This window comes from Enoplosus armatus, chromosome 18 (genome assembly GCF_043641665.1).
Source record: "Enoplosus armatus isolate fEnoArm2 chromosome 18, fEnoArm2.hap1, whole genome shotgun sequence".
Taxonomy (NCBI): Eukaryota; Metazoa; Chordata; class Actinopteri; order Centrarchiformes; family Enoplosidae; genus Enoplosus; species Enoplosus armatus.
The window spans coordinates 13,056,854-13,079,623 of record NC_092197.1 but is presented as its reverse complement, the minus strand read 5'-3'; the positions used below and the strand labels follow the sequence as shown (position 1 = coordinate 13,079,623).

The 22,770-nt window shown below is 40.6% G+C and overlaps 1 protein-coding gene across 1 annotated transcript in view; it reads left to right on the top strand.

Moving 5' to 3' along the window:
* The window catches only part of LOC139301197 (transmembrane protein 132C), a 127,843-nt gene that overhangs the window by 35,992 nt on the left and 69,081 nt on the right, over positions 1-22,770 (top strand). The window contains exon 2 of the mRNA XM_070924523.1: positions 4,271-5,195. Coding sequence (XP_070780624.1) covers positions 4,271-5,195 — 925 coding nt within the window. The remainder of the gene's footprint in view (positions 1-4,270; positions 5,196-22,770) is intronic.

Sequence of the window (22,770 nt, the reverse complement as noted above, 5' to 3'; positions counted from 1 at the left end):
TGGATTATTTGATAAAAAGAAACATTGCCAGGCTTTTCCTTTGAGCCTGTCATGGACCAAAACACTGTTTGGGTTTAAAAAAATGGATGAATGGAAAGACAGATGGACCAGATTTAGATTTCCACTTGTGGTTGTTTTTTCAGTCAAGGGAGAGACAGTAAGAGTTGCATCAGCAGGTTGGAAGTCTTGTACAGGTGTTTCTGAAGCAGGCGAGATCAATGTTCTGCAGTGTTCACCAAGAAAAAAACTAAATCCAACAATGAAGGAGGCATCTGGGCCATGCACATCATCTCTTGCTGTGCCGTGATCTTTGACTTTTTCTGAACACTTCAGAAGACAATCCACCATCATCACCACCTCCCGCTTCCCCACTCCATCCCTGTTGCTGCTTGTCTTCCCACCTCTTACCTCCATCGCTTCTCTCTCTCTATGGAGTTCATATAAGAACATTTGTTTGATTAATGCATTACTGAAGGCGGGCCAACTTAATATGTTTGATCAGGGAGTGGTTGCAAGATGCACACATGGTGGAGGATAAAGATAGGATGAGAAGAGGAGGAGGAGGGAGGCAAGATGAAGGGATTATACACTTTGGGGCGAAGTTCTACTCAGGTCGCCAGGGATAAGAACAGGTGATTATAAGAAACGGTTTGATTTGAAGCCACACAAGGCTGTCTTGGGGACATGAATGCTTTAATACGGTTTTGAGATTTTATTTTGGAAGTTGCTGCATGTTGTAGGAATTCCATGGCAAATACTTTAAATGCATTTTAATTTTGAGTCCCATGCTCTTGTGCCCCCCCACCCCTGGCTCACACTACATGAATATAACATCAAGACATTAAATCCTGAATCAAACATATGTCTAATGATGAGGCCAGTCGAGTTCAGCTGCATGCTTGATATGTGATCACACTCCTCAGCCCGCGTCCTGAGGGGCTGGCAGTGCCCAGAAAATCCTCCACAAGAGTTTACAGCCAGGATTTACCACAGGGGTTAAGTTATCTGCACAAATCATTCCCTTTTTCATTTGCAGAAACAGTCCTGCAGACATGATTTACAAGTACAGTAGCTGCAGACATGAAATCCAAGGGCGACCCAGGGCTGCAAATCACACCGGCTTTGCCTCTCTATTTACGACGACCTATTGGTGTCATAGAGCGGGACATATTCTAAATCTGAATCTACAAATTACAACATTTTCCTGCTGTAATGAGGTATTTAGTTTAGTTTCATCTGTGTCATGGTAAGTGGAAGCTAGGACAGTGTGTAGAGAAACGGAAACATAGGAAAATCCTCTCTGTGCTATAAGCATGATCCAGCACCAACTAAGCACCCTTTTGGTAAAGGTAAAGGTAAACATCATTCTCTCAGTCAAAACTGTACCAGCAGTCTCTCACAGTGGACTGTCTCAGTGGAAGTCTTTACATCCTTTAGTATTCCTCCCCATCAGGGATGCAGTGGTGTATAAAACTGCAGTTTAACTCAGGAGTCCGAGTAGTTAGAAGAAGGAGCGCAACATGAATACAAAAAAGCAGCGGCTTTTAGAATAGTGCAACTAATTTATATTTATGATTCATTTTTATTATTTCCATGGCTTTGTTACCCGTATCAGTGTCAGACTTTTTACTATTAATGCATATGATTATATAGAATAGAGGTCCGTAATTAGGTTCAGCTGTGCGGCTGTTTTCCATTTTGCCACCAAACACAATCTTCATAGCTGTGGTAGAGACAGAGGCCATGTTTTGAACATTTTTGTGTTTATTAGGGAATAAAATGGACAAAACGGATGGCATGTAGATGATTGCTGATTTCCTGCCATTGAAGTTTCAATCCACCAGTGTAATATACCAAAATAGAGCTGCTCCAGTACACCTCAACTTAAAAGTGATAACAGATGAAGGATCGGATATTGACTGTCTGATCGATTCATTAGGCCTCCCCATTAGGCTGGGTCACAGTCAAAGACAGTGCCTTTTGATGAAAGACATCTCTCAAAGACATTCAAATGAAAGGCAGATAATGAAAACGTCATTTCAGCACCAGGAGCTGTCTGATCTATGGCTGTAAATAGCCTAATGCATGGCACAGAACCAGGCACACTATCCTTTTTCATGACTTTCTCATTATGAGAGGTATTGATTATTAAATGGAGATATAAGGTCATTTTCCTATATATATATATATATATTGTTGAATGTACAGTAAACTTGTGAAAAAGCTTTAAATGTTTTGATCTTCCCTGAAAATTGAGTGAACTTCAGATTCAATAATCCTCTTTGAGGAGCAGATTTCTTTTTGAAGTGCTGCTCTTGTGCCTGATGCTGGTTCTGTCCATCTGGCGAGCCGGTCATTGCTCTGCTGCCATGGATTGTCACAAATCACTGCCACGCCACGTCTCCAACAGCACGGAGGGTTCGGGACAGAAAATCAATGGGCTCTCATGAGCTACTCCATCAGTCCAAATATCTGGAGCTTGATGGCGAGTGGGGAGGATTTGCAGGATGGGGAGAGGGATGGATGGAAGCAGGTTTTAGGGCCATGCAGGGTCTGAGGTGAGGTAGGAAGGGCATGCTGGTTGGTTTAATATAGGAGTGTGCTGTGTGAACAAAACTGTTAAGTAAGAGAACGAGAGAGGCTCAGAGACTACAAAGTCTGGGTATCATTTGAAATGTTTTACAATACTGGTGCCAATATGAGTTCTGTTAACAATTGCAAACAGATCATTTATTCAATACCTGAATAAATACCAGGCAGGCGTGGGAGAGTCGAGAGTCAAAACTCAGTCAAGTGAACATACAGACATGATACACATATTTTTAGATTTCAGAGGATATCATTATATGTCCATCACGAACAAAACTCCATAAATCCGCTTAAAAAAATCATTGAAACAAGATGCTCCCTATAAGTCCAGGACGTGGTTGTTTTCTTCAGTGTCAAAGTAACAGTGACAGTCTGTACATCCATGGGTACATTGCAAACAAAGAGTGCTTATAGTTAATTCGGCATACTTTCAATAGTGCCAATTTGCAAGTATGATAGCATGAGGAATATACCCAGGTTTTTCTGAAAACATCTTTTTGTTGATTACAGAACACAGTGCAAATTAAGTTAAGTTTAAATTAAGGATAGTAAAGAAAAATACTGTTTCCCAGTTCCATACAGTATATGCTATGCACTCATTTTCTTAGTATACTGTTTTTGCAGCAGTAAGATTTTGTACTAACAGGAAGTTATGCATCATGTACTCACAGCAGGCATCAATCAAACTGCAGAATTGAAATGCCTCTGCCAATTAGACTTCACCAAGGCAAACCAAGATGTTTTTCAAAGATCTTCCTTGAGCTGTCTCACCACCATCCACAATTTGTTTTAATTTTTTACAGCTGTGAATACTGAATAGTATTGCATTGTGGAACAATTAAAAATCTTTGTAGTATATGTACATATTGACTTTTGTAAGTCAGAGTCAGAGTAAGTAATTTAAGTAAGAGTATGTAATTTTGTCAGTTTTTCTGTGTGAATGCACTATATACTCATAACCTGTTTAGAATTACTAATGCTGTATGGGGATTGGGACACGGCTTAAGAATCTGACCAGGCATTTGATGCCAACTTTCTGTACTTGACAGTAGTGAAACATAAAAGGAGGTTGGAATGGCAGAGGGAAGGATGCAGGAAGGAGACAGATGATGAAGTCTGAGGAGAAAAAAAATGGAGAAAAATAAGAAAGAAGGAAAGATTGAAGGAGAGAGGAAAAACAGATCAAGTTAGTCCGTCATAATGAAAAGGATTGAGAGCAGGGGGGAACGTGGACAAGCCTGATAAGCCAGCGACTCAGGAAGACGCAAGTGTTTTGAATTGAGTCTAACAAATTCCTTTAAATAAGAGCAGCGGCTCATGAAAGTGATATCATATGGAAATGTCTCCAACAAACCATTTAACATTCACCACTAGAACTGACTGGAGATATGATTGCCTCAGGTTGGAGGCAATGCATGCAAATGTTATGTTAAATGTGAAGAGCCGCCGTCCACGTCAGAAGTTATTTCCCCCAATTTCTCTCATTCTGCTCTTTGATTTCACACCTGGCTCAGGTTTTGTTGATAAGGTTTAGACAATAAATCTTCCTCATACAGCTTTAAGAACCATGATGCATGACCAGACGTGTCCTGGATTATTCCAGGTGCTTTTAACCCAGGTGCTGAAACCAAGTTTAATGCGTAGATAACTCCTTCATTGTCATTTTCTCTCTCTGTTTCAGTGGTGGACAGCAAGGTGATCCTGGAGGGCTTGCAGAGGTACGGCCCCACGCCAATCTATCTGCCTGTCAGCTACCGGATCCTCAATGCTGAGTCAGCATTCTTTCTACAGGAGGCCAACCAGGACTTAATGAGGAACTCCAGCCTGCAGGCCCGCACAGAGTCCTTTTTCATCCACCAGGCCCGGCAGATGCCCTTTGTCAACGCTAGCTATGGACCGTTGTCTGTCCATCAGCCTGTCCCTCTGGAGCTGCTGCAGACCCTGCCAGGGCCATTTAACACACCCTCCTTCACATCATCGTCAGTGCCAACATCAGCGTCGTCGCCGCCCCTCTTCACTTTCAACTGGAAGGTCCACACCTACATCATCAGTGAGAGGATTCACCCCAGTTGGCCAAAGGTTCAAGTGTTGTTCTACATTGCAGGGAGGGACTGGGATGATTACAGCGCCATCCACAAGCTGCCCTGCGTCAGGATGTTCGCCTTCCACGAGACTCAAGAGGTGCGCGGGACATGCAGGCTAAAAGGTGAGCTGGGGATATGTGTCGCCGAGCTGGAGCCCCTAGCCAGCTGGTTCAGCCCGCCCACTGTCAGGCCGGGCAGGAAGAGGGTCTCTGAGCAGGCCCAGGGCACTCCTGTGGAGCTCTACTACATGGTTCAAACCACAGACAGCGGAGACTGCAGCTCAGAGGACTCAAGAAAGAGCGGCTCCGTTCGCACAGACCAGCAGAGGCCGATGGGCTATTTTGCAGGACATACACCGATGCAGCGCATTGGCAGCGTCAGGCTGTTTCAGCCGCTGTTAGAGCTGAAGCTGGACCATAACTTTGTGGTGATGGCCCCCTCCAAGCCCATCCGGCAGAGAGAAACACTCTCTACTTTTCTGGCTCTCTCCTCGCTCTCCTCAGTGCAAATTTTCACCCTCAGGTGAGTCAGCACAGTTTACTCTGCTGCTCTACTAATGTTCTCTCATTTTCCACACTAATTTAAACAGATATCATTGGACATAGAAGCTGTTAAAAAGAAGGCATTGGTAGGCTTTTAGAGGAAGCAGCAGTGACAGATACAACCAATGAGAATACTCCACAACCACGAATCTGACAATACATTTACAGTATACCCATCTGTCACTTGTGTGTAAAATTGGGCTGAGGCATACAACAGGATGAATCTTCTCAAGAAAGTCATTGTTTGTCTTATGAGTCATATACTGGAATGAATCATGCAGGGTATAACGAATCCAGCATAATGCCTCTTTGTTCCTAAAATAATGTATGTAGCGATGTTCTGCAAATTTGACAAATCTGCCTTCTTGTTCAAGATCACAGATGTTCTTGAGATCACAGTTTGTAGGCAACACAGTTATGGTCCAATTGTGCAACACTATACTGTTGTGGTTCTGAAACATTATTTAAAACAGCTTGTTTAATCAAAACAATCTGGAGTTGGCAAAAATCAGACATTAATCTCTGGCATTAGAGACTAGAAAATGTGTGTATGATAATCTCTTGATTTGCCACACCATGCTCTGGTCCACAGACAAACGTTGCCATGACACTGCTAGTCTATGGCCCAGCAGCAGTTAGGGTCTTTAGCTTGTTTATTTAGGTCATTTGTCTACTAATCAGAAAAACGTAATGTCGCAAATGAGAAACATAATATCACAAATGAAAAAAAATGTAAACAAGGACAGTGGTGGCCAAGAGTGGCTTCACGTAGTCAATTACACGGCTTTATTGTGTGAAACAACACAGACGAACGACACTCTCACGTCCTTGTCGTCCTACTTTGCTTTTGCCGAGCAAATGTTAATTTCAGCGGCGAGACAATTTTGTGAAATAACATTATTTCAGTGACAAAGAAAGAGCTTGCCACACACCAAACCCTGGCTCCGGATCAACTCGAAACCTCCTGGCTGTTGAAAGTTTTCTGCAAGTGGAAGCACAAGCTATTTCAGTGATGTTCAACTGAAGTAAAAAGCTGAACACTGGGAGCAAAGTTTGAAGAGAGTTCATTTATGGTAGTATTTTTTTTCTGCTTACAGTTAATGTTTGGCATCACCAAAACTGAATATATATTTTTTTATTTATACCACAATTTTTACCCTGAATCTGAAGAACATGAAATAATAATCTTCTGACTGAATATAACCCCTAATAACAAGTGTAACCACATTTAGCTAGGCGTCTCTTTAGAAGAGATTTACTGGCTGCTGTAGAAGAAATATTTTTTAAAAATTGCAATGGATGAAGTGTTTTACAGAGGTTTGTTTGTTTATTGTAACCTTCCAAGTCATTTTGGAGAAATTTAGAGAGATATTGTGGTGCTTCGCGCCTTCCAAACTGCATCTTTGACAATTTGGAGGGGATTGTTTTGACTGGATAACACCTTAATTATGTCTTTGTCCTATTTATGAAGATTGTTTTCATGTACTCACCTTCAAAATTGCCTGTCTGAGGAATTTTTATCTCAGGTGATTCCACACAACAACAACAAAGTAGCTATTGATTCAATGAGCTTTGTCTCCTGCAAATTAACACTCAAAGTGACTGTAATTGCCCCATGTTGTGTGATGCAAATGAAGGTGTAAGGAATATGCATTTCCGCTGGGCTACTTTTATGCCTGAGATCTAAATCATGGCAGATGAAACAGTTAGCAGCCTTAAAGTGGAGCTGTGACAGAGAGCCTTGGCAATTTGTCAACCCTGGGCGAGCAGGAAATCTGCCAAAATGCCTCATTGCTTTTTCTCTCACTCCAGTGATGATGAACTCCCATGAAGTTTTAGCGCTCGCAGTGTGTGTTTATCATATTTGTCAGCATGTGTGTTAATGGGAACTTTAAAGGCGGTATTTTTCCTTTAGTGCCTTTTTGCAACAGTATTGCACCCTGATCGTTCAGAAGTTCAACTTTTTTATGTTTTCTGCTGGGATAGCACGGACTTAAAATTCAACCAAAATACCTCATTAGCAACCAAAAGATCAAACCTCAAAGTGTTTGAAAATCACAGGCTACTTTACAGTACTTGACTGCCAGCTTACCAAACTGTAACTGAATATCCCAGCACTGATGATTAATCTTGCGTCAGCTTTCTTGCGCGTTGCTTTTATCTTACAGGGTTAAACCTGTGGTACTATTCACTGTCTTTTTCTCTCAGTCGTTGGATTTCCTGATAGCATAAAAACATAACTTTAAAATACCCTTTAAGCGCTTGATATCCCCATGATGATGGTGTAATTCAAGTTCTGATCACTGGAGGTGGGGGCTGCAGTGTGTGTGTGTGTGTGTGGATCCCGGTATGTTAAACACAGAGGCTCTGCTTTGCTCTCTGGCTGTATGTGTTTGCATACTGTCGGCCAATGTTTGACTATGCACTGATGTGGGTGTGTTTATAGACAGCATACTTTACAAGTCGCTCTGGTGTGTTTCTCCCAGTGGCCAAGGCATCATTAACTATTTATGTTCCCTGGAGTTACTCCCTTCTCCTCCCCATTACCCCCCCCCCCCCCTCCCCGCAGTCTGCTGTAACTTGTGACAAAAGAAGACTGAGAGTCTCTCTGGAAGACTTTATTGCCTTTATTCCTACATGTGCTGCTATCAGATGGAATCAGTAGAGTTTTTTTACCCTTAAGTTTTACTCTTTTCTGCACTTTTTTGATAGGACTGTAAAACTCTTTAGGACTTTGGGAAAATAATGTGGTGTATAATCCTCTTAATGTATTGTTTACTGATTCATTGACATAGGATTACTTGCATTTTGCCTGGGCAGAGCACCTTGAATTCTTCAAGCTCATTATACACTTTCTCCTACACACCTCAAAATGTCTGTGCAGTTATGATTTTGCTATTAATTTGACTACCTTGCGTTTCCCTATTGGCAAGGCAAACCAACCATCACTGCAAGTGCTGTGTGACAACCCAGTAAGACTAAAAGAAACGACATCTTTTGACTGATTATGTGAAGAAGAGTTCCAGGGGCTAATGATCTTCCCAATTCAAAATCAAGACACATAATGTTTGTAATAATTTATTAGTCTGCTTTACAATCAGCAGGCTTACATGCACACGTATCATTAGATTCAGTTGGATTAACCGTCCATCTTTTGGGTCACAGTAGTTTAGACCTCAGTCTGATGTCTCAGTGTTTAAAATCTGTGCAGAAAGGTCACAGCGATCTGAATGCAAAGCAGTCATTTTATACACTAATCAGAGCAAGGCTAGTGGTGGTGGACAAACTATTTTTTGGTAACAGTAAAGCAACTGATTGACTGACCGTTGATGAGTAACATAAATGTAATCATTGATACCAAAAACAATAAACAGCAACAGTTTCCTGTTAGCTGCCACATGTCCCTTTACGATTAACCTGATGATCAAACGGTATCATTCCATAAATACAGGGGAATTTACCATGTCATTTTGTTATATGAATCAGGTACGAATGAAATACTGGCAATAAATGTAGGTACACTGGAAGGAAACAAGACCATGGGGAACAACGAGTAACAATTTTAGAATCTGGTCATCTTGTCCTCTATAACAACTGTTTTTGTCAGTTGGACACCTGTTGGGGCAACCTTACCTAATAGCTGTCATGAGACAAAGTATTTATTTTTATTCATCCATTACGATAAGGAACAGTAGTCAATACAAAGAATAAGCGTGTAGGCTAAATTGCCTATGCAGTGATCAAGTGGATTAACCTGTTGAGTCCCATATAAGTACGTTACTGTACTCCATAAACTCATTATTCCTAGATTTGTACCATTTGTCTTTGAGCTTGCTACCCCAAAAACTACATTGCTGCACCTCTGGTGAGGATCCTTCATCTGAGTTTTGAGAGATTTCCCCAAAGCCCCTTTCGTTACTGTACCTCAGCAGTTTTGGTAGTCAAGAATAAAAAAAACAATCTTTGACTGACTCTAGATCTTCTTTATATCATACCAGATTATAAAATTATACCTGATGTTACTTCCTACCCTCTACTATAAATACGGGTAATAATTTCACGTAGGAGTAATTTAGGTTCCCCATATAGCGTAACATATTTGAATGATAACTTTTATACATACTGATACCAAGCCAGCTCTTTAGCTGCACAGTAAAATCAGCACAATTAACCAAAGGGCTATTCTATTGGCCGTTATTCCTCTCTGCCTTATTGTGTAATTGGCTGTATTTGATCTAATGTTAACTAATCTAATATAATTATTTTCAATGTAATTGCAGGCTTTCCATCGCAGCTGCAGGAAAAACAAACAGACATATGTGCAGTCACACACATACACATACGCATGGACGTGGTCTGTGCCAACTGTAAAGTCATGGTGTGTTTGTCATGCTAAAGGCTCCCGGTGGAATCAGTAATTCCCCGCTCCCTGCCTCATTAGCCATGGAGATAGCGGTGTAACAGGTTGGAAAAGGGTTCTCCAGCTACTCCTTATTCAACATGCAAATGAAAACGCCATTTCCTCCTGAACAAATTAACAGGCTTTTCAAAAGATAAATTGCCCCGGCTGTATTGTAATTTTGACTAAACAATCCGACATATTTCCACAGATCCCCCCGGGGGCCAGTGTTGCTGATGAATGCAAATGAATTTCTAATATGTGAGAGTGTGAAGGTATAAGTATGAGATTCTTCACGCTGTTCCAGCACAAAACAGTCGGCATGAGTTGTGTTATTATTCAGAGATTTAGCAGGTGAAGGAGGCAGGTTCGGTGTTGGGCTATGAATAAAGAAGGGGTTGGGGTTATTCTAATGTTACGCAGATGTGATGCAGCGCTTCCTGTCAGCTGATTCGGATCCTGAACACAGTTCTGGTTTACAGGTCGTGTGCCTTGGCTGTTTGTTATTGGCAGAGTTGGGAGGGTAACTTTAAAAATGTATTCCAATGCAATTACTAATTAGCCGACCTGTTAAGAAAATTAGTCAGTAACCTAATCCAAGTATCACAATGTTAAAGTACTGTATTATACTATTGGATTACTTCAATACCAAATGTGCAAATAAAGACAAGGGAAAAGAAATCCCATACTGGTCACCAGCATCGTCACCTACACTACCAAAATATTTTTCAGTTGTAGTAGTAGTAGTATTGACAGGTTAGCTAGCTAACTAACTTTAGCTAACTGGATTTCTGAGCAGCTAAAGTCACTCGAGACCAGAGGGGTGTTGTGAGACTCGTGAAGTGTTGTAATGTGTGCACACGTGCGTGGTAGTATATTGTTCTTTAACATCAAAATGTGTTTTAAAATTGTAATCCTGCTAATAATCCCCCATTTTTACTAAATGTATCAGTAATCTGATTACATAACTTTAATGGAATACAGTTGTCTGTTACCTGGTTGTTGTCAATTTTTTTCTGAAATATCATCAGGAGAAAAGGCTGGAATAAAGATGTTCTCCTCAGTGTATTAGCCTTATCTTGACTGCACTCCTCTGTGATTCAGTTCTCGGTAAAGGTCACCCAAGATAGGTATGTCTCCTTTCCATTTCCATTTCTGTACGTATCTGTACTTTTTCATGTGTTTTATCTGCTGCTCTGCCTCGGTTTTCTCTCCTATCCTTGTGCTGTTTAACCTTTCTCTCTCTGTACACTTGCTCTCCTTTTCTGTCACACTCTTGCTTTCCCTGAGCTTGACATGTTCCCCCTCTTTGTACTGAAACACTGGCAAAGAAAATATTTAAATGAAGACTCCTGCCTTAAATTAAAAGTCAATTCTGTCTGTTCAAAGTCTCTTTACCCTCTTCTGCCCTTCTTTACAAATTTCCCCCTTCCCCGTTTGCTCAGTTGGCCTTCTCACCACTGTTTACTTTGAAAGCACAGACTTTCCTCATCTACTCATTAATAAGTAATTAGTCATTTGCGGCCTGGGGAGACTGTTCACTATTTAGATCCTACCCTCTATTGGGCCCCACCACCACAAAGCAATCACCAGTTGCCCGCAGCAAGTAATTTGAATCCTTGTATATTCTACTGTAATGATTTTCCATCACTTTTCTCCTCTGGAATTGTGTCTAAACTGATGAATTTATTGGACATTGGAAGCCCAGAATGTATTGCTCTGCCACTTCCCTGCTGCCTGTCTTCATTTTTCCCTTTGCTCTTGCTCTGTCCATCTGCCTTTGGAAAGGCTGCGTGTCCCCGAGGGATTTTTGTGATCCCACAGCTTGGCAGAGGGTCGTACGAATGCGCCGCACCATTCAGACTGACACATGCCTCCAAGACTTTGAGCATCGACAGGGTCAGAGGTCGCTTTGGATTTTTCTCTCTGGATGCTTTGAACTTGTGAAAGTCCTGCAGGCTTTTCTATTAGAGCAGCAGAGAGAATGAGGGAAGCTGGAGTGGGATCTTCCCAAGAGAGCGGTGCTCCGTATCTGGTCTTGTGTTAGTATTACTGAAGTATGTGCAGTCGGTAGGGAAGTGTATCTGTCCTTCTCAGATGTTTCAGCTTGTATCAAGATACAAGAAAACTGTGTGTGTTAATGTCTCTCCATATTCTCCGTCATAGAGCCGTGCGACAACAAAGTAGTTACTGCAAATTACATATTGAGACAGCAAGTGACATCTAAACTCTCTATCAAAACCAATTTCCACCATATGACCATATTCTTCAAAACAAACCAACAAAGATGAAGAAGTTTTAGTCGTCGGGTGGAAACATGAAATCTGTTGTCAGTGAACATTTTGCTGATATGTTCTGCAGGCTATCAACTATGTTGATTAACAGATTTCTTTGCTAAGTTTCTGACAAAACATTTATATTACATATATGTTCCATTTATATTATTTTATAATGTCCAAATAAGTGAAGGCCCAACTATTTACTGACATAGTAAAAAGAAGGCTCTGAAGTGCAATCAGGCACTTGCAAATCTTGAATCTAGACTTTGAAATAGAGACGGTCAAGAATGAATATTGGCTAAAATAAAGCAGTTCAAAATTCAACCCTTTCTTTCCTGTACTCTTCTGTGTTTTGTCCACCTCAGCCTGCTAGTGTTGCAGCGCTGCTCTGCTTTACAAGAACCCAGCTCTTCAGTACAGATTTGTAAGTGAAAACCAGTTAGTCTTTCATTCACATCATTTAATCTTTTGAACGTTTTGAACCAGGACTTTCAGTATTTGGATCAAGAACCTCGTGAAAAATAAGGTGTGTAAGATGAAGTAGGCTACAGCTGTTGTTTCAATGCGTCAGATACACATTTAATCAACACTGAAGTAAATATAAGTATCGGATTGGACCCTTTAAGGAAGATACCAAATACATATAAATCAACAAAACTTGATCGGGACATCTCTACTTTGGAACAAAGTCTTCACTTCTATATTGACAATGTAGAAAAGACATGGAATAGATGCTTGAGCGTAGCTTTTAAAATGTATCAGTAAAACCTTTAACTTAAGTGCACTGCTCAGATTGAAGGCTGTTGAATTTGGAGGTTAAGTTCGTTGTCTTTTTGTTCCCATTAATCTGCCGCATTGTGAATCAGCTGCAGATATGAAAAAGATGTTTTTTCTCAGATGCAAGACTGAATAACTCTTTTCAATTGACTCACACTATATATAACCCAGAAAAAAAATTCCCAAAGATCTTAAACTTCTTTCATATTAGTTGTGAGCTCCCCACGGTTTTCATGAAGTTTCTACATTACTTTTGGAAGCCAAAAATGTGCAGTCTCTGGCAACCATTAGATAATTGGACATGATGGAACATGATTAGTCAAAATTTGAGCTCCTTGTCATTTAACCAAGCTAAAATGAGAATTATTTTGCTGCCTAAACACAGCTTGGGGGTTTGGATTGCACACATATGGCCACGACTCACGGAAGCTTGAATTCTAACGAAAAAATAATGAGGTGCTCACATTTTACTGCCCATTATCACAGACACCCATTTAACTTATATGTGTGTGTACAAAGAATCATGTTTGAGCTGTAAATCAAATGCAAATACACTGAAAACCAACCTGAAAGTTGGTGATGAGTTGACAGACAACCCCTTTGAACATTATTAGATTTCTTTATTTATTCATGCACATTCAGTGCTATTTAATTGATCAATCCAGACACTGCTAGTGTGCTAGACACTCAAACAACAAGCCTTCCACAAATAATGACTGGTTGCTCTTACCAACAGCAACAGTAGGTGGTGTATGCTGTACAGATTGCAAAGTTTTGGCCTATGAAAATAAACTTCACTTAACAACCATTATCTTCTGAATGTACTGTGCAGCTTATGATTACACATCAGCCTTGACATCTAAAACCTCGACCAAAACAATCTGGATTGCAGTTGAGAGTTTTATTGCAGTTTTGCTGAAGCCAAATGGGACACTGCTCTCTACATTAAGGGCCGCTCTCAGCATTAAAACAGAAATAACATTTGATTATAAATCTACGGGAGCACCAACGAGAGGAGATTTTTGTGAGGGATTTTTTTTTTGCATCTGCTGCAATTCCTTTACTTATCACGCTGTTGTTAACATCTTCAGGCAACACTTCTACTCCAGCTCCTGCAAGTTGAAGATGATATATGTAGGGCTAGAGGCGTTGACAAACAGGGTGGGATTAGGTAGCGAAGCAGTCCTGGCAGAATAAGCTCTGCTGGCTAACTGTGTTTTGGTGTGTCTCTCTCTCTCTCTCACTCCCAGACAATCATAAGCTTGGCCTTCTAATCACTTGTTTATCCTTGATGTTTCTCATAAGGATTTACTTTGATTAGTTTGATCCCACGGATTTGACAGCTGTAACACAAACTCAAAGTCATGCATATTTTAATGTGGACTCGAGGCAAAGAAATAAAGAGAGAGAGAGGAATGATGAAATGCTGTGGTTGTCATACGTCGGGAGCCTGTTTTGGAAAATGACAGTCAGCCACAGAAACACACAAAAACGCGACCCAGCTATATAAGAAATTGCCTCACCCACAGAGGGGTTAGAGAGATGCACAATGATTGAAACACATTCAAACAAACAATAAACAAGGAGGGTGAGAGAAGACAAAAACCTAAGGGAAGCAACCAGCACGGTTTTGCTACAAGTTAACTCAAAGTAAAAACACTAATTGTTCGCCCCACGGGAACAAAATGTGCTTGAGTAATGACTTGCCCTATGTGCACTGTGCCACAGCTTTAAACTTCATTCAGAACATTTGAAAATTTGAAGCATGAATCTTAAACGGAAGCTTTTGAGTCATTTAAAGGCCAGCGCTGTCCTAGATGACAGCAAAAACACTAGCCGTTTAAGCTACAATTGATGCCTTGCTTTGGCAGAAGAAAAATCGAAGGAGCCGTGTCTCTAAGTGAGCCAGAATCTGTTTGTGCAGTTGGCCTGGTGTTATCAGTGCACGCCTGTTACCTCTGAGCCTGTTGACTGAGGGGTTTTCTCTCCTGGTGCTTTAGCTTTCTCCCTCTCACACGCTCAAAATAGTCTGGCACTGTTATAGCTTACATGAATTTCTTTTAAAGGCGAATGACATTAGACGCAATGACCGTACTACTACTAATATTATTAAACATAATATTAGACATAATGATAGAACATCAGCTACGCTAGCGGCTCTGTGAGGCGGTAATTAGGCACAGCGGCGATTTGAGCAGAGTGCTAACATCAGCATGCTAACATGCTCACGATTACTATCCTTACATGCTTGTGTTTAGAAAGTATCATGTTTACTATGTTCACCATCTTAGTTTAGCGTGTTAGCATGTCCTTAGCATGCATAAGCTAAACAGAAAGTACAGCTGAGGCTGAACTTGGTCATGAACCAAAGTGTTAGACAAAAAATGGTGAGAAATTTCACTCAAAAGCACAAATGTGAACTTCATGATGGCGCTAGAGAAAACGTAGGACCATTACCATTTTCCATCATGTCTTTCATTCTGTGAATTTGTAAATTTGTAAATTACAGTTGTTTTTTAGTTTTAGTAGCTTAGTAGTAGCTTTTAATAGTAGTAACAGTCTTTATTGTTTTTATTTATTATATCTTGTTTTTCTACTTATGTCTCTATTATACTATCTGCTGCTGGAACAATGCAAATTTCCCCGCTGAGGGATTAATAAACAATTATCTTATCTTATTTTAGAAATGCTAATGGTTATATTAGCTTATATAATATAGCTTACGTTACTGGTCTGGATCAAGTGCTGACTGACCCGTCCCTCGGGTCACGCTGTGTGTGTGGCTACCAATCTCCGCAATAGAGGTATGATGCTGCTACTGCCATACTACTACAAATAACAATAATAATAATAATAATATTAAACTTGAAATGGGACATGTCATATTCCTGCCAATTTTTTAAGTTTCGCTATTTATCTGTACTTATTTCTGTCCTTGAACTGCTGCAACACCCGAATTTCCCCTCTGGGCGATCAATAAAGGATTATCTTATCTTATTATTACAACACCACAGGGAAAATTACCCCCTTTTATTTACTGGATGTTGTCTCCACCAGCCACATTATCATGTCAGCAGCAGCAGCTGCAGTCCTCCATCAGTGTCTACACTGAATCTGTTCAGTCACAATACTGCCTTTCACCAGAAATGTTTTGGCAGCACTCACAACCCAATAAAAAATCTGCATAGTTAAGCACACGAGTCAGAAGAAAATCAACTAGACGCATAAAAAAACGATTTAGGGTGCAGCTACATGCAATCAAAGCGCAAGCCATTACAGACACCTGTATTGATTAACATCAAAACACAAGTGTTCTGTCAGACAACTTAAGAAAAGCACCTGAAACGCACTCGGTCAACAATGCCTCAAAGTGCCACAATGTGCAAATCCTTTATGTTTTTTTGTAAGAAGCCACACCCACTGCCACATCCCTCTTGTACTTCAGTAGTCAGTAGAAAAAGTTAAATCACTTTTTTCCATCAGGACTAACATTTCAATAAATAAAGTTAATAGACAAAAACATAGGCAGAAAAAACACAGCTCTCATTATCTCATTCAGCTAATAATAATTATAACAGCAATAATCTCCTATGTATTTATTCAGTTTGTTGAATCAAACATGTATTTATACTCGTGCTATATGTGATCACATCTGTGTTTGATATCAACTGTATTTTCTGAAGCCAGTGAGATTTTGAGACTGTTGCAGTTTACACTCGGTTGACCGAGAGCAATGCCTTTGGCCAAGGAGGTTTAAGGCATCTTGATCTCAGAAGGAAACACTGCATAGTCTCTAACAGTGGTGGCATCATTCCTGGTTTCATACATTTCAAAGCACTTTCTTGGTTTTGGAAATGATAGTTACATTACAGTGTTAAAATTCACCTTCTGCTCCTCCAAAAATATTACTCTTTTATGTGTTTTGCTTTAATTCCCAGAACAGGTCGCCTTCCCTTCATAGACACAGGCAGAAATTCAGAGTTTGAGGCAGTGACAAAAAAAAAAAAAAAAAAAGGCAGTGACAAAGACCTAGAGAGAGCAACAGAGAAAAAAACGAACTGACGAGCTGACAGAGTCTGGGCTTCTGGGGAGAATCATTAGACTGATATAATATTCAGCATGCAGCTTGGAGCAGTGCCTTTGGCTGGGCTTTAAGCTGTGTAGCATTGGTCAGTCTGGCTGTAGCTGTTTGGGAGGTCAGCCATTGATCTGCAGATATAAGCTGGTACTTTGGATCCAAGCCTTCATCATCCTGCTGGGCTACCACCACTGTGGGTGGATAAGCCTTGATCTGCTCAGGGGTTTGCATGTGTGTGTGTGTGTGTGTGTGTGTCAGTTGAGAGAAAGATGCAACTGTGACTGCTGGTGTGTGTCCACATACATCTACAGATGAGGGTGTGTTTGGTTTGTGTGTGTGATGCATGTGATCTGTATGATTCAGTGTTGAGTAGCGTGAGAGAAAGAAAGGGAGGACTGAAAGGACAAACAAAGAAAGACAGGTCAATAAAAGACTTAATGTTTTGTAACTGAGCATCAGTAGCCAGCCCCCACTGGCCCACAGTGTCAAAACATGAAACATTATTATTAGCTTAGAGAAAGTTACATTAAATTACATCTAAATGACAACTGGAGCATCATGAGAATAAACCTCACGAGATAAAATATTTGAACAGAGAGATGGTGAAACAGGGTGAACTTAAGTTTACCAAAGCTTATGTCTTCTTTATGATGAAAAACTGACTGTAAATAGTCTGAAATCTGGGACGTATCGACTTGAATGTACAGGCTGTAATTTGAAAAACTTGTCTGGTCTCTTTTTGTCTGGTGTCTTTGAAAAGAGACATCAAGTTTCTCTTCTCTTCTATCTTTCAACTTAATGACTCAGCTGCGTCGCTGCCTTTTTAAATGTGATTTAGTGACTTTAAAAATGACCTTTTCGTCATTTTGTTCAATCCACATTAGACTTAAACCCTTGTTAGGTAAAACTGTCTTTCTCCTTCCTATTTCCATTATTGTGACTGAGTAGATTATTAAGCACTGGCTGAAATACTCATTGACTATACACAGAATGTGATTCTCTTATGCTAAAAGATGAAAGATCTTGGGTAAGGTAAAGGCACTGTACCTGGGGGAGTAAACAAACAAACACAATCATGTTTACATTCAGAAAAAAAAAAAAAGCCTTTTTCCTTTGCAAAGCCAATTCTTGAATATCTTTCATTGTTTCCATCCATGTTTGCAAGCTATAGCAGCCTTCTTATTCCCTTTGCTACGACATTGCTGCGTTTTCTGACAAGTTGCCGCCATTGCAAAATATCAGGTATGTGTATGTGTGTCTTCCTGCGTGTGTATTAGATACAAATAAAACCCTCATAAAAACAATGACTCATAGGGCAAAGACAGGAGTAAATGTAGATGTTTAAACTTTAAAATGTACTTTAGATAAACCAAAGCACTGGTTTTATCCATTTAATGCAAACAGAATGAATGAGTTTTATTAATAAGGTTTTTTTCTTTCTAATCCACCGTAGTTTAGCTACGCAGTATAATTTCAAGTACAGACTGAAATACTCATTAACAATGCACAGAAGATGACAATATCCCTTGTGCTAAAAGATCAAGTTGGAAACAAATTTTACAACTTGGAAATTTCTTTGAATCACTCTGGTTTCCTGTGAAAGGAGAATAATCACGGCTGTATATGCCGGTGGTTTGATAAATGGAGGATACACCTTATTTGCTAGAGATGAACTGATCTCATTATGATGTGCTGCAGAATGTCTCATCATTGTTATCGAGAACTTCCCTTCCAGTAGGTGGATCAAACCTCATTAAAGATCGCTTTTTGTTCATGTAATATCAAGAGGTTCGTCAGCATGATTAATCTTCATACAAACAGATAAGTCGGCAAACAACCAAACAAACAAATTCAATTATGAAAGATGAAGATATTCTTATTTATTTTTTGATTAACTAGACATGTTTTTGTTGTATAATTCTTTGAAGTTACTGCATCTAAAGAGAGACGCCACTAATACAGTGATATAGCATTAAAGCTCTGTTCTTCTTGATAGTGATTGGTGACAGTTTCTGTGTGTCACAGTTAAATGAAGTAAGAAATTATTCGGTATCACCGAACTGGAAAGGTTTTCCTGTTTGACATCATATTTTGAATTGGTACACACAGCCTTGAACACATTACTTATATACAATAATTCTACAAGATATAGGTGCAGCCTGCTTTCAAGATGCATAAGTACAGGGTGATAGACAGGGATTTCTGCTGTTATGTAGATGATATTAATGTTTTCCCAGAAGAAAATACTGTTTGAGTGTGTAAACCATTCTCTCCTCATTTTCTAGTCTAATATAACAGAAAATGGCGCCTTCACTCTGGAGTGCTCCCTTTGTGTTTTGCACAGCAGTCTTTCAACCTCCTCTGTCATCTGTGTCGGGCACTTGAGGTTCAAATGCAGCTGCACAAACCCCCGGAGGAAGCATCAGTCCACAATGCATCTGCTCCTCTTGTTGTTTTACCACATCCGTAAAGGCTTGTGAAGTCCTGGATGACCATTTCACCCCGTTCGCTCTCAAGTCGGCCGTTCTCTGGCCCCCACAATATTGGTGACTGGAGGGGATCTGGCAGTGTCACTCCACTGTTCTCAGTACAGACGAGCTGTGTTGTGGCCCCCGAGGACTCACTCCGATTCTCTTTGTCTCGCGCTCCTGACATACAAACTGACACAAACACTGTGCACTCACACAAACACATCAAATCTCTTCCCCTACGATTTCCAGCTGCTTCTGCTTTAGTGGCTGCATAGTGTGTTCATGAGAGTCATGAAATGTGCTCCGGTCCATTTACAAGCCATCTCCCTGTACAGGGTCAAAACTCCTTGTCCACGCTGCCATGACCATTCATGTAGCTCGCCCTGAGAGCTCTGAGAGAAACTCACTGCTGGAAACACAACAATCTGTGTGTGTGTGTGTGTGTGCGTGCATGCGTGCATGTGCGTGTGTGTGTTACACAATTTATGGGCCAACTATAGTTATGATTTGGAGTTCACAACTGATCTGAAAATGGATCGAGTCTGTTCCAGTCTGGCTTATTTGGCTCTGACAGTCTGTCTGATGTAGTCGTTGCTCATCGTTCTCCTTTGGATTATTTCAAGCATGTTTCATTTTTACCAATGGAATCAGGACCGTCACGAGAGAAATTGTAAAAAAAAAAAAAAAATTAGAATCCTGGCCAAAGATGGCAAGCAAACAGTGAAATAGTGCTTTGCGCCATGAGTGGGTATTATTTTATAATTCAGTTCATCAGTTTTTAGTGCACAGCCAGTGCTCACCTCACTCGTACAACGTTCACTCACTTTCAACTCTTTCTGCAGCGTTTACATCCTTTGTTGCCCTCAGATCATCATCTTTTTTCCTCCGTGTCATTTTCCTCACAAACAAGACAAACTCTTTCTGATGGAAACTGGGGTGGGGAATGTTTGGGGTGTCTTTGCAGGTTTAATGGTAAGATTTGTTTGCAGCTTTAATGAGTGAGTGAAAAAATCAAGGTGAAAGGTGTTAGATGTGTGTGACTTTGTGTTCCCCCCTACACTATGTGTCATAAAACTATAATAAATGCGGCACACTTACAACACATATTTGTGTTTGTGATGATGCATCTTGAAAATTACAGCCCTGTCTTGGCCACTTCCTGCTGGTTAGTGTCAAGGCCCTGAAAGAGATGTGGAGTGAAATGAGCAACAGGAAGCAGAAAGCTAAATGCAGTCTTACTAACAGAGTGGCCAGCTGAGGCGTCAATGTGCTGCTTGTGTTTCTGCCTTTTGACTAATGAAAGACTTTTTCAAGCATGTCACTTTTTTTTCCCCCAAAAGTTTGAATGTTTTAAATTTTGGCTGCAGTGTATTGACTGCTCTGTGCTTAGCTAAGTGCTACTTAAAAGACTCAAGAGCATGTGTCAGTGTGCATACGAGAAAACATCACCCGCAAAATTAGATGTCGTTTCTTTATGATATATTTGATTAATGGTTTTCTAAAAAAGTATTAATTACATACAGTATCACTCCCAACAGGAGTTGTGGAGCCAACAAAGACCCATGTGGTTACAGCTGTAGTTTTTACAAAGTGATTTTAAATAAGTGTATTGTATAAGCAAAAATAAATTGTTGCCATTTACTTCTGGTCCATTTTGTGTTCACACTATAAGTCATGCATTGGACCGATGACTGTCATCCTACATCATCACTGTTGTACAATACATGTATCTAGCATTGCAGTGGTGCTATCAGTGGGTGAGATCTGACGTTGAACCATAAATAAAAACCTTCACTGTAGATATCTATGACAGGACTCCTCCATAAATAAGGCGTAAGAGCTCACAAAGAACGCAGTTCTGTGGTGTGTCTAGTTTATGTTAAAATGACTTGGTATTGAACCAAGACCCAGTTTGAATGACAGCTTTCAGACTAGCCTAAAGGAACAGAACAGGCAAACGCAGCAGAGTTCGTTTGAGGCGTTCATTCAACAATTTGCATACCAGCTATAGAATATCTAAATTAAAAGAAAATGTAGCATATATTGTGTGAATCATAGACATTTCTGAAAGTATGCAGGTATTAGATTTTTTCCTTTGCTATGTAGCTTTTGCTCACATCAAGGTGGTTCAGGCCTGAATGACCGCTTGTCCTTGTTCACTCTTTCATCGCTCATCCCCTGGCACTCAGTGTTTGACTGTGGTCTGGAGGAACAGACCTGGTATTGTCACTCCATGAGGCTCAGTGCAGACAAGCTGTGTTGAGGCCCGAGGGACTCGTGCACACGCACACACAAACACACACACACAAAAACACACAAACAAGAGGCCGCAGCCCAAGGGAGTCCACTATGAAGGGATCAGCATAAACATCCAGTGGCAGTCAAGGTGTTGGTGGTCCTGTGAAGTGGAAGCGGTGCTCAGGGCATGGTGCTGGCTGATAAGCACTACTAACATACAGGAGAGAAGTGAGTTGGTCATCCCTGTTAAAACGCCGGCAGCCACCCATTCCCCTGGTGTCATATTACTGCTGCAACACACCGAGGAGAGGCTGAGACTCCTGCCGGGGAAGTGAAAAGTGGAAGGAGGGCATGCCACGTCCTGCACTTATGGTACAAGGTTGCGTGAGTGTGTTTTTTTGAGTGTACATTAAGGACCATCAAGTGAATCGTACAGTATCATAAGCTGCTCTGTATATTGGTGGGCCATTTAAAATGTCTTCACAAGAAATACAAAAGCATTGTACCTCTCATGGTGGGGGGTGGGGCAAATAATGACTGTCTCAGAATAGCAAAGGTGAAAGTGCCACAAAAAAAGGTCTGGGTGGATTGTTAGGCATACAAAATGTCTCACTTTGTTCACATCCTGTCTCCTACCAAGAGCCCATATTGTCTTTTTTGAAGCATTTTTAGATTTCGACAGTAGAGGGAAGACAGGAAATGAAGGAGAGTTTTGTTTTTGTTTCGGCCGGACTTGAAGCAAGGGACCTTGGGGTTCATGGTCAGCATCAGCACTCGTAAGCCATGGGGGTGTCTCCATCTCTTCCTTACATTAACCCACTAGTTTTAGTTGTCTAAACTTAACCAATCCTTAACCATAGAGGTGGCAGACTGGGAAATAGTCGTATGCATTTTGATCCTGATGACAGGGGGTCACATCACGAAACAGTCATTGGCACACTGTGTGAAATACCGTATCTGTCAACATATAGTATAATGGTGTTATTTTGTGACATCTTTGTCACAGGTGGCAGAGCAGGTTGTCCATTAATTGCAGGGTTGGTGGTTTGATGCCTGGTCTCTCCTGTCCACATATCCAAGTGTCCATGAGGCCCAAATTGCTCCGGATGTCTCGTAAGATGTGTGTTAATGAAAGGCAAATTGTAAAGCACTTTGTCTGCAAAGTTAAAAAGCACTATATGTGTGCAGCCTGTTTGCAGACAGTTTGTGTTATCGCTCATTCATTGGAGAGGGTGAAGACCCACTGCCAGTAAGAAATGTCCACTCCCATTTATTTTCTAAAGACAGAGGCGTGAATCTCTTCTTAAGGCATT